The 13,484-nt window shown below is 41.9% G+C and overlaps 1 protein-coding gene across 3 annotated transcripts in view; it reads right to left on the reverse strand.

Moving 5' to 3' along the window:
* The window catches only part of ARHGAP26 (Rho GTPase activating protein 26), a 443,229-nt gene that overhangs the window by 307,783 nt on the left and 121,962 nt on the right, over window positions 1-13,484 (reverse strand). For 2 of the 3 annotated variants that reach the window (XM_026659432.1, XM_026659433.1), the window contains exon 1: window positions 8,451-8,604. The exons of the other annotated variant lie outside the window; for it this stretch is intronic. In XM_026659432.1, the coding sequence (XP_026515217.1) occupies window positions 8,451-8,604 (154 nt within the window). Of the gene's footprint in view, window positions 1-8,450; window positions 8,605-13,484 lie in introns of those variants that run through there. 3 annotated transcript variants of the gene reach the window in all.

Here is a 13,484-nt window from a genome sequence, read left to right on the forward strand (position 1 = left end):
AGCCCGGGAGGGGAAGTGCCCGGCCGGCGGCTCAGGGTCCGGAGGCATGGGGGCTGCCCGAAGCCGGTAGCGCTCGGGCAGCTCGGCTCTTAAACACAGCTGAAGTGTCAGGGGAGGAGCACAGCAGCCGCGGGAGGGAAAGTGCCCGGCCGGCGGTATTTTTCCCCTGGACGTGTTTGGCTTTTTGGCAATTCCCCCCGGACGGGGGTTTGATTACCAAAAAGCCGGACATGTCCGGGAAAAACCGGACGTATGGTAACCCTACCTAATCCAGCCACCATGTTTCAGACTCAGCCAGAGAAGGTACAAAGGGGGAGAAGAAGGGGGTTGGAGATCAACTATTCCCAGTGCCTACAACCACCACACAGCTTTGCCAGCTAACCTGCATCACCTCCACAAGAACCCCAGGTTCCACTCTTTGCAGTTCATCATTAACGTCACTTTAGATCTTAGCATTTGCAAGACTTTCTGAATAATTTATGCATTGTGTCGCAGAGAGGGACATATTTTGATGAAAACCAGGCCACTGAAAGTATCAGGAAGAAATAAATGGAGACAGTGGAAACAGAGAGTCATATCCTCCCTTACTTAAAAAAGGAAAGCCAAAATAGAAGAAAATCCTCACTACAGAAATGGGCCCCAAGCACTGCAGGATTTTTAATGAGGTTAGTCTTCCGCAAAAGCTAAGTTTTTTGTTTTTAAGCCACATGCATTCAATGCTAAAACTCCTTCTGTGCTTTAAAATAAATGGTGAAAATAGTGCAACCCCAGGAAAGCTGATCACAGAATCCATAAGAGATATTTTTCTTTAAAAACAAACAAACAATCTGGATTTATGCAAAAAGAACGAGGGACTAACATGGCTACCACTCTGAAATCTGGATTATGGCAAGTGAGAAAACTTAATTATACCCATTGAAATCATCTTTCCTGATTAGACAGACAGACACAGTGCTTGACACTGCTGATTTTAACCAGCTGGATGTATAATGAGACTTGCCGAGTAAACCTGGAGTAGAAAATAGTTCTTGCCAAGGGCTACCTTGTGGCCTATATACAAGTCACATAAATTTGCAAGGAATATACCGCTCTGTACTTGGTGCTTAACCTTTTCAGTCATACAGGCCGATCAGTCACAACTGTTCAAGCAATGCAGGCAAAAATCTCCCACACTTCTAATCTCATTGGACTGCAGGTGAGGAGAAGTTGCCTGGAGGGTGTGGGGAGAGGCGGAAATTAGGAGACTACAACAAAACACTGCATAGATACTCAACCCTGGTCATTTATCACCATCAAAAGAGCCAACCCTTCACACACATCCTGTGTCTAAAATGAAGTGAAGAAGATATGAAACAGCCAAAAGAAAGAATATAAAGACTATATTGTCAAGCAGATATTTAAATAGTGAGTTTTACTACAAGACTTGCACTAAAACCTCTTGTACTTAAACCCCACATCCACTCCTTTAACTAGTTTAGTAGATTTTTCCCAAATGGATCGGGTTGGTTGCCGTTCTCATCCAAATTTGCTTCACAGCTCACCACACATTCATTGCAGCAGCAGGTAACGAAAGGAAAAACAAAACCACCATAGAGTCAGAGAGTTTTAAGGCCAGAAGGAACCACTCGATCATCTAGTCTGACCTCCTGTATATTACTGGCCACCAACACCACCACCAACATACTGTACTAAACCCAACAACAGAAATGAGACCCACAGGAGACTAGACTATTATGTGCTACCACGCAGGCTTGGGGAGACCTCATGATTGATGCTATGCAGAGACGTGTCTGTAGACCTTACAACTGAGTGCTTAACAAGCCAAAAGGAAATTTACTACCTTAAGATATAAAAAACAGCTAGGTCCTAATCATCCTCCTACTTCACTTTATTTGAAAAGAAAAGAGTGAGTTTGTTGATTATGACAGTCAGACACTAACATCAATACAGACTATGGCAAGTTCATTACAGACAATGGCAAATTCTACCCCAGGCCACCCCAATGGTTCTGCCAGACACCTCTGGATTCCTCCACAATGATTTAGTGAAGAGTTGTGGACAAAACAACCGAGTGGTCTCAGTGGGACCAATCCTGCAAGGTGCCGGGCACCAGTTCTTCCTGAAGTTATTGGGCTTTCCACATTGAAGAACAAAGAGATGTTCAGAGGAAGAAGTTAAAGGGCCACATTCTGTTCTCTGTCACACCAGTGTAACTCCACTGAAGTCAATGGATTTACTCCAGATTTACACCAGTGAAACAGAGCAGGATCTAACTTACTTTGAGCCATTTTGACAGCCAATGTTTGGGACAGGCAGAGAAGAATACAAGCAAGAAAGAAAATACACATTCTGGAGCTGCGACCCTTTAAAAAACTTTTTGTGAACGAGCCTGCTGCAATAGGTCCGATTAGTCTAGTCCTGCACCATGGTTGTGTGAAATGCATTTTTAATTGTGACCCAATTCAGAATCACCCTGCCTCAAGAGACGAAAGGTTTAGTGCACTAATCAAGTGCACCACAGAACCCCTCATCTGTATTGGAAGCATTCCAGTGAAAGTGTTTTACAAAAGGTGCTTTTGGGGAATTCAGACATCTCAATATTCTGTCACTAGGAGATGATGTTTCCCCCAGGAACACCACCACCTTCTTCTGTTCTTGACTTTTTCCTTTTAAAAGTTCCCAACCCATTTAAAAAAATAAATAAATAAACCTGAAATTCTATTCTTGAAAAGGTCCGTACAGAGAAAAACAGTCACAGCCTCAGCTAAACTGATGTTTCAATACAAAAATATTCACCTAATATAAAGGGGTTGTTACTTTGCATAGCATTCTCAAGACAAACAGGATCCACATGCACTCTCCAACTAACAGGTCTGACTCTGTGACACTTCCTCGTGCAAGAAGTCTTAATTCTACCTTTAATGCAATTATTCGTGAGAAAGGGCCACAGAAACAGGGTCATTTTCTGAATGATATATACCTTTTAAAAGACATAAAAATACAATTTAGGGGCAAGTGCTCAGACTTGAACTCTCCTAGACTATTAGGAATAGAAAGTCATATCACGATTACTGGTTTTTCTATAGTGCCTACAAGCTCTAATCATGGACAAGGACTCCATTCTTCTAGGTTCTGTACACACGGCACAAAATCGCCTTTAAGTGCACTGCAGTCTCATTGATGCAAGCAGTAGAGTTTGACATTGTTATTAAAAAGCCAATACAAAAGTGTTCTAAATAGAATCTCTAGGAAGATACTTACCATTACTGGAAATTAGCAATCTCCAGACCAGTAACATTGACAAACCAACATTTTTTTGCAGATTCGCTAGAAAACTGTAAATAAAACTATTGAAATTAATAAGTGCTAATAGTTGAATTTATTTTTTATAAGTTAACGGACTACGGTGACCAGACAGCAAATGTGAAAAATCAGGACAGGGGTTGGGGGGGTAATAGGAGCCTATATAAGAAAGAGACCCAAAAATCAGGACTGTCCCTATAAAGTCGGGACATCTGGTCACCCTATAACAGACCCATCCCAACGCTGGAACCTCCATTTCCTGAAAATAGAGAATTAAAATTGTCAGAGACAGATATGATGTGTGTGTGTTCACATGGGCTACATGTTTACACTGCTTTATACTCATATGTTTGTTTAAGAAAATGCAAGGTACATCTACACGGCAAAGAAAAACCCGTGGCAGAGAGTCTCAGAGCCCAGGTCACTTGACTCGGGCTCACGGGGCTCTGGCTGCGGGGCTAAAAAAAATAGCAGTGCAGACATTCCCAGGTTGGAGCCTGGGGACCAAGACTCTCCTCCCTTGCCAGCTATTAGAGCCCAGATTCCAGCCCAAGCTGGAACATCTACAGTGCTATTGACCTGGGCACTCAGACTCGGTGCCGTGGGTTTTTCTTTGCACTGTAGACATACCCACACGGAATGAGCTGCTTTTAGAAGAGGAAGACAGTATGCGTGTTAACTGGCTCTCACATCCCTTATATCCCTCTTTTCACACGAGATTACTTAACTTTCAATTCCTCCAAAAAATAATTTCTTCCAAAACTTTTCACTGAATGTTCATTAAGCTATTTTAAGAACTGCACCACAACAATGTTCATACCCGCTACATATTATGGCTGAAGAGTATGGTCCATATTGTAATTTAGATTATAAGCACCTTGGGGCAAAAAATGCATTTCTCTACAGGCCAGATTCTGATCTCACTTACTCAGGTACATACAGGAGAAGCAAATGACTTCAGATTTGCACAGGAGTAACAGAGATCAGAATGCAGATCTACCTTCCTAGAACACCAAGCACAAAGAAATAAAGAAATTCCACAGACCAGAGTACTATAAGCACTGATTGCATCAGAGCAATTAGAGACAGAAAGACACTTACTGAAGTACCCAATACGTCCCTCTGAAAATACAGTATGTGACACCCTTTCCCCCTTCTGCCCCCCACTCCTGATAGAGTTCATTTCAGTTATTACACAGCACACTTGATTTTAGTCAGAAGGACAACACAATAGTTCTATTACTCCTAAAGTTTTCACTTCAGTAACAGATCAAGCTGATCATTACTCAGGCAAGTTCAGAACAGGATTGCTCAGAGAAGTAGTGGGTTGTAGCCCACGAAAGCTTATGCTCTAATAAATTTGTTAGTCTCTAAGGTGCCACAAGTACTCCTGTTCTTTTTGCGGATACAGACTAACACGGCTGCTACTCTGAAACCTGTCAGAGAAGTCAGTTGTCTACCCTGTCAGAAAATAGCTTGTTGCAGTAACAAGCCAAGAGAAATTCAATGCAGTCCATTCTAACCCATTCGCTCTCACACAATATGCCTGCTAGTGTGATGCTGTTAACAGCCGTTAGTCATATGGGCCTGATTCAAGGCCCAGCGAAATCAATGCAAAGACTCCCCTCGACTTGTCCACTGAAGTCACTTGGAATTTTTGCCACCATCTTATTCAGGGCCAGGATTTCATCCAAGATGTTTATTGAAATGAAGCTAGGAGAAAACAAAAACAAAACAAAAAAAAACGTTGTTTCCATCAAAGAGACCAATTCACTTTCTTCCACCACAATTTAGATAGGAAGAATTTGCAACTTTATCACCAGGCAACGTTGTAACTCATCCTTGTCGCTGCTGGACCGGAATCATCCTAGCTGTCTTAGACATATGGAAAGTGACACAGATTCCAAGAATTAATAGCTAAGAACATACAAGGGAAAGGGAAGCATCTTGGGGAAACCCACATATACAGATGCCACTAAAGAAATGTAAGTCACATTAATTCAGTGTAGCATAAAAATATTTGTCATAAAGCCTGATCCCAACAAGAAGAGAGAAAGCATTCCCAGATCAGTCTTTCCTTAAAAAGGAATTCACTAGAACTATACTTCGATTAATCCAGAGAAATTTCAAATGTATGTTCCACTATTGTAGTGGAAAGAGATATGTTGGCTTCAAGAACACAATGCTTGTAGATGGTTTACCCCCAAATAACATGCTGATATTCAGCAGGAAAAGGCTCTCTTATGATGCCACAAAATTAAACATGCTGCTGTAATGCATCAGGTCTCAGGTCTGCATATGGGCAAATTTGTGAATGCTTATTCTTTGACAGTCAGTCACCCAAAGTGTAGAGAAGTTCAAAGGGGAATCCTGAAACACAGAACCTCTGTGGTGAGATTACAAGTGTAAAGGAACTAAACACCTGTAGGCTCAGAATTTGACCTGAGGGGGAAAGAGCACAAATAAAACCCAACAGCTGCAACTCAGCATTTATGAGGAACCCTCCAATGACAAACCTGTATGCAGGAGCCCTGGATAAGAACGTCCCCTGTCCTGATTTTCAGTGTGTGACCGACCCCGTCCGTGTTTTAGAAATCCCAAATAACTCTTGGGGCATACAAAATACCATGCTGTAGTGTCAAGATGTGAGAACATGGCAATATCATGATGCTGTCACAAATGAATTTGTTCTACAGGAACCACAGCCATGAGGGTGGATGAATCATAGAATCATAGAATATCAGGGTTGGAAGGGACCTCAGGAGGTCATCTAGTCTAACCCCCTGCTCAAAGCAGGATCAATCCCCAGACAGATTTTTACCCCAGTTCCCTAAATGGCCCCTTCAAGGATTGAACTCACAACCCTGGGTTTAGCAGGCCAATGCTCAAACCACTGAGCTATCCCTCCAGAAAGGTTTAGTCTTTCACCTCCCGCCCATCCCCCTTTTTTTATAAAAAAATCAAATTTTAAAAATCAATAAAAAATGGAATACATTTAGGTTACAAGATACTTTGAAAATATGCTCTTAAGACAGAGCACGAGAGATATTAGCCAGAGGAAATATCCATAATTTAGGACTTCTCTACAGTGAAAAGGAGCCTGTATAGGGGAAATTACGTTAAGAATATAGCATCTCCAAGACCATATTTAACATGATTTACTCCTACCTGTGTGCATAAAAATCTAAACCATGTCACACCTATATTAATCCGGGCTGTAACATGATTCAATGACACAATTACACCCGTTGGGTCCCTACTACACAAGCAAATCTAAGCTTGATATATATATATATGATATGAGCAGGGTAGGGGGCTAGGATATGTAAAACATGATCCCTACCATATTTATATTGTAACTGGGACATCTTGTTTTTTCAATGCTGGAGAAAGTTAAACTGAGGATCGCATATTGATTCTGTCCACTTACAAAATAAAAAATAAATGCTGAGATAAGTTAATAGTCTTAACCTACAACCTAATTTTACAACAAATTGTATCCCTGTTACAAAAAAATCACCTCTTCAGTTTCCACAAACTGCTTTGGGGCAGAGGGAGGAATGGGACTCAGTGCTGGGACAGGTCAAGTTTGAGATAAATCAGTAATTGTACAAAAACATGTGTATGAACAGCTGACTGCATAATGCAAGGCAGCAGGTGTTGTTACCAGTCTCTTTCAAGAGACGGATTTCATTACTGAATCCACACTTCACCATATAACAAGATGTATTTTTAAAAAGTAATATTCATGCAGATTTAAAATTAAAAATCAGATGTCAACACTTTTCCTTATGGCAGGCAACAGACTCATCACTCAGCCTTTCAAACAGGTATATTACAGGTTTCCCTGTGTGCTCACATGCCCTATGGAACTCTGAATCCTTTGCTAAGAATGCCTGCATTACCATTAATAAGAACTGCTCATAAATGTATTCCTCCTGAACTGATGGGAGAACAGGCCTCAGACTAAAAACAGCTTGTTGCAACACCATTAGCTACTTTTTAGGAGAAAACAGGAAAAGGACACACAGTAGTGTACAGCTCTTTCATTTTAGGTCAGAAACAATGACAACCAAAAGTAACACTGATGATCAGCTTTTAGAGAAGCTCTGTATCTAGTGAATGGTCTTTTACTGCAGTCATATATGTAAGTCACACTTCAAGTACAAAAGTCATGAGGAGCAATGTTGCAGATAAGGTACAACATCCACACTGAGATGAGTTAAACATTGCCAGTATTTAAGAACCATGACCAAGTGGCATTTAGCCTAAAGATGTGGAGTCAGGGGGATTTCGAAGCTACGTTACACACGCACTTTATAGGTGAGGAGTAGACTATACAATTCCACCACCACAAGGGTTGGATTTTTTTCTCCTTGAGGGAGGGAATTTAGAACCAAAAAAAGGACATTAATCATTGTTTGTGTGTTTACTTTCCTGATTATTCAACTGTCCTCACATCCCCTCTCCCACTCTATTAACAGGAAATTAAGTAAATAATTTCAAATAGAAGAGACAGCTCTGCTAACAGCTAAAGCTGTAAGGAAAGGTAGAGTGCTGCTCCCTTTTAAATAACTAGGCAAATAACCCACCTGCAAAAACCATAACCCTTCCCCTTTTTGAGAAGCTGCTATCACAGTGGCCTTTCCCAGTAGGAATATGCTAGGACTTTCAGAAGGAGAAGGGGAAAGTCATTAAAGACCAACCCATTCTTTATTTACATATCGAAAGGTGAAAGCCAGATCATTTGCAGCTCGCCTGCAGGAGTGCATTTTGAAAGACACCCCTAAGACATTCTCATTCAGAGCTCCTTATCTTCCCCCAACCCCTGTGCACCACACCCCAACCAAGACTTCCAATAGACACATTTGTTACTAATTAAGCTATAACACAACTCTTGAAAAGCAATAAGGCATTAGCATGAAGGCGATCATACAATACTTAACTCCGCTCCTATTTTCCCCACAGCTTCCTGCTTCTACATCCAATACCCTTTCCAGATTCTTGTATCTGTCAGCCAGTGCCTCCCGTTATTCCATCCAGGTATCCCGGGTGGCACTGGGTCAGATACATGCGATTCGGGATTCCTTATCAGGCTTAAGCCACCATCATTCCTTCCCCTGTCCTTCAGGGTCGCCGTCACTTACTCTTGAGTGCTGCAATGAGCGACTTCCCATCTTTGATCAGTTCCTTGATGAATTTGTTGGTCTTGTCCAGCTCAGCTTCATGAGATTTCAGCCTCTCTCGGAACTGGGGGCTGTCCAAGCAGCAGTCACTAAATTCCAAAGCAGGTAGTCCCATGGTTTCCTTACACACCCCTCCAACAAACCCTTTATACAAAAAACTCACCAAAGAAGGAATTCCCACCAGTGCAACCAAATATATTGTAAAAAAAAAAAAAAAAAAAAACCCCAACACCACAAGTATATGTTCTCGGTCTATTTGAAAAGAAAACGAAACTATATCCACAGGGTCGCACCCCTCTCTTCGCAATTGGTCACAGATTTCCAGGCACCTTAGAGGGAGGGAGGGGAATCAATTAATTAAAAATAATAAGCAGGTCAGAGGAGTTAATGAGGCTCAGGGTTTGCACTAGGATCCGCCTCAGATGCCAGGGGGTGGGAACAGGAGCAGCAAAGAGGAGGGGGCTCGTGCTGCAGTAGCAGCAATTGCTGCTGCCTGGGGATTGCTCATGGCGAGAACTTCCACACACGCTGCAAACCCAAGGGTGCCTCCGCTGCTGTCTCCCAGCCCATTCAATGCCGCTTGCTACCTAAAGTTCCCCTAGCTGGGCGAGAAGCAAGGAGCCCAGCGGCCTCACTCGGCAGCAGCTGCTGGTCAGCCAGCTAGCCCTGATGGCATCCGGGACCAATCGGGACGATTCCCTTCCCCGTTGGAACGTTGTGTATCATTTTTCCGAACGCGCTTCCCATTGGAACGTCCGGGTATCTTTTTTTTTTTTTTCGAACGCGAGGCCTCCTCTTGCGCCAGCCGGAGCCAATCGGCGCAAGAGCTGCTGGGGGCAGGGAGGGGAGAGGGAGGAGGGATGCCCCTGAGATGATACAACAGGCGAGGGGGGCGTGGCTAGGCCTGTGTCAAGTCGCATGAAGGAGGAGAGGGAACCCCCACCGCCTCTTAAAGGAATACTGTAGCTACCGAGACGGCGGGAGACATGGGGGAGGTGCTGGGACAAGAACGGGGGTTACTCAAGGACATTCCTCTGAAACCTGTTGCTACAACCTCATGAGGGACCAGAGGAGACCCCACAAGAACAGTGCAGGAATTGGGGGGGGGGGAGCACTACTAAACTTTCCCTGTCAGGAGAAGAGGACTTTCCTTCTCAGTGCTGTACAAAAACTTTCTACACACCAACCCTGCATGGGCTTACATGGGGCACTGGAAGGCAGGAGACCTGGGGTCTGTTCCCACCTCTGCCAATAGGCTACTATGTGACCTTTGGCCAATCATTTCACTCCTCTCTGCCTTGATTTCCCCTCCCACCCTTCGTGTGTCCGGATTATCTATATTGTAAGGAGTGCTGGTTGGGATGGTTTCTGTTTGTTCCTGTGACATATTGCAGTAAAAATAATTTTTTTGTAAGTTTAATTTTTTCTTCAAAGGTGTTTGAGGTTTTGCCAATAAAACTTCAACCCAAAAAGTGTGTGTTTGGTTTATTTTAAGGTGAAAACAGAAAGGTTTTTCTTTGAATAACTGAAAATTTTTGTTGAAAACACATCAAAAGCAGAAATTTCTCTTCTGATGAAAAGGTCATTGTTTCACAAAAAAATGTTTAGAACAATAAATTTTGACTAGCTCTAATTGTAAGCAGCTCAGGGCATGAAACATCTATTAATATGTCTAGTACAATGGAGCCCCAGTAGTACTAAAACATACACAGCTTGTGGATTATTAAATCCTATTTTTCTTTGTATTTATTTAAAGATAGCAATGTGCTTGGGGCTGTATAATGCACACAGAGAAGCCCTTCTCCAAAGAATGTGTGGTCTAATAGTGACTCATGTCGAAGATTCAATGCATTGGGAAAGCCAGAGCTGAGGATGACTTGCTCAGACCATTATACCAGGCCTATCTCTGTAATACAGCATACAATTTTTGTGTTATGATTCTGCAGCTGTGATGACAATACTCATGTTTTTTAAACATGGCTGCCACATACATGATCCCTTACAATAATGACACTTCAGCATTTAAGTCCAAGCAGTGGTGGTACTAAACATAAGCAGACTTCAATCAGGGCTCCAAGCAGCTCAAAGGGGCCCAAATTTAGTATTACCCTCAAAATACAGTTCATCTTATTCAATGTGGACTTTTTAACGAGTGTATTAGTACATATAGTGTTAGTGTTGGTATATTTTTTGGTTTGTGGAAATAATGAAATTAGTAATTTTAGCTGTGGGGGAAGCAAAAAATATTCCTGCTTAGGGCCCCTAGTAGGCTAGCATTGCCTCGGATCCAAGACTGTAGTAAACTGTTGTACTTTTTTAGTAAGTGTAATTTTCAAGAAAAACATGTAATTTAGTGGGTCAGCTGTTGCTGGAAGCAAGTCATGTAACCATCCTATGCTTTGGTTATTCCAGCAATGAAATGGAGATGATAGTACTTCCCAGAGGCATTGTGACCCTTAAATCATTAAAATTCATCTACAAAGGGAAAAAAATGAGCTTGTGTGTTTTTTTACTTCTTTATTTTATAAAGAAGGCCCAAAAGGTTTGTGGTTCTCATTAAAGGGCTTGGTTTTGTTTATGTCTTTTGTTTTTTTCTACATCAGAAATTCAGATCCTGTGTAGCCTAGAAGACTTCATAGCCCTGGGGCTCCATACAGGCAGACCCTTATGTCTAAATCCAAGCCACTCTGGCCTTTTGTGTTGCCATATCATGATAAAAACTCATATCTAATTTTCTGTCCACTTACAACCCTAGGTCTCTTTCAGCATTGCTGCTTTCCAATTACACATCTGCATTTGTGATTATTTCCCCAGATTTATTAGCAGGAGATGAGAAATAAGACTTTAATCTTTGAAGACAATTTGTCATGAAGGGTGGGTTAGCATGATTTAACAGATTAGCTCCACAGAGAGAGACTTCATGGAGGTACCATGACATGCTAGCAGCCCTACTCTGTCTTTCCAGGCTGAGAGTGTAGGTGCAGTATATCCCCTCTAAATGTGTTGCACTTAGCTAGGCGTGTAGGATGAGGGATGTGTAACTATATCGCACAAATTCAGGTACTTTCATTTTCAGATGAATATGTTTAATTTGGATAGGACAATATTGAATGAATGCATTTGATAAACCAATGGGTCTCAAACTTTTTTACTGGCAACCCCTTTCATATCGCAAGCCTCTGAGTGCGACCCCCCTAATAAATTAAACACACTTTTTAATATATTTAATACCATTATAAATGCTGGAGGCAAGCGGGGTTTGGGGTGGAGGCTGACAGCTCGCGACCCCCCATGTAATGACCTCGTGACCCCCTGAGGGGTCCCGACCCCCAGTTTGAGAACCCCTGTGATAAACCATGTCAATAGGGGTAGCTGTGTATACTTCTAGACACCCTATGTATTCAGAACAAGCATGCCGCTGCCCATTCACCTACCGCTCTATTCAAGACTGCCAGACACAAATTCCAACCCACAAAGCAATTACTATTGTTGATTCCTTTAGCCTCAACTAGCATGAGATGCATGGGGGCTAATTATCAGTATTAAAAAAGGAAACAGCAACAGTGGTGGGTTGGCGGCCCTATGGCGTTCTCTCTTTTACTTCTTTCAGCAAATGACTGAGCCATGTTCAGGCTGAATTCATCCCAACTTCAGCCTGCTGCATTTAAAGGGATACTAACATACTTTTTATGCTACCAGAGCAACTGAGAAGAATGGTGCCTGAGTAAAGCTTCCTCAAAGAAATCTGTGAAACCAACACAATGAATATAAAATACTAAATAATCCAGTACAGTACAGCTTTAAACAGAGTTTTGTGCACACCAGAATGAAACATCTCTCGTTTTCACTGAGATTTATTTTCTAGCTAGTCCATAACACACAACATAAAATATAAGCATGTGCATAAGTGAATATATATAAACCCAAATGGTTTGGATCCGAGCTACCTTAGAGAATGCCTTTCTCCCTATGCACCATCACAATGGCTGTGATCAGCTATGAGCCCTGTTGACAATCACTGGATGAGCACTCCCAGCAATCAGTATTGAGCTCTGGAATTCCCTTTCTTGTGAGCCTGAAATCGTTTGCTGTCAGAGCTAAGTCAGGCTCAGGAGAAGGAGGGATTTCTAATTCTGGCAGTGTCACTGAGTAGCCACACCGCCGCCTTTGTTTCCCTCTCAAGTGAAATGGGAGTAAAAATAATTATTATGGGGGAAGGGATAGCTCAGTGGTTTGAGTATTAGCCTACTAAACCAAGGGTTGTAAGTTCAATCCTTGAGGGGGCCACTTAGGGATCTAGGACAAAATCAGTACTTGGTCCTGCTAATAAAAGCAGGGGGCTGGAATTGATGACCTTTCAGGGTCCCTTCTAGCTCTATGAGGAAAGGTATATCTCCATATATTATTTGCCTACCTCAGGTGTAATGTAAAGTTTAATTAGCTAATGTTTACATAGCCTTCCTTCACTACTATAAAGTGCTAAGTTATTATTTCTCACTTTAAAATCTTCTACCATTGATGTTTGGTTTTGTCTACAATGGGCCAAAATGCCCCAGCATTTTTTATTGGTTTTGTATACTTACAGTGTTACTGTTTTAGTTTAATGTTAATACGTTGATGAGACCAACACTTATCAAATGGCTAACACCGGAGAATCTATAACTAGTTGGACACTCGCAGTAGATGTTACTGGGGCTGAAAGCTGAATTCTGTACAAATAATTTGTACTGGCAGTTTGGGGACAAGTATACCTAGTGAATATTTCCTGATGTTTATCATCAGAGGGATATTGGGAGTCATTTAGGGGAACAAATGTCAGATGAGGCATTTTGTAAATAAACTTAATATTTTTTTACCTGTCCTATATGGGGAGATGGTTTTAAATGATGTAAAATCTGAAATATACAATTCAAAGGGGAACAGGGAAGAGAATAGAGTCTAATATTATTGCCTTTGAAAGCATTTCATAGAATATATCAGGGTTGGAAGAGACCT

This window comes from Terrapene carolina, unplaced genomic scaffold (genome assembly GCF_002925995.2).
Source record: "Terrapene carolina triunguis isolate 2854851 unplaced genomic scaffold, T_m_triunguis-2.0 Scaffold629, whole genome shotgun sequence".
Lineage (NCBI taxonomy): Eukaryota > Metazoa > Chordata > Testudines > Emydidae > Terrapene > Terrapene triunguis.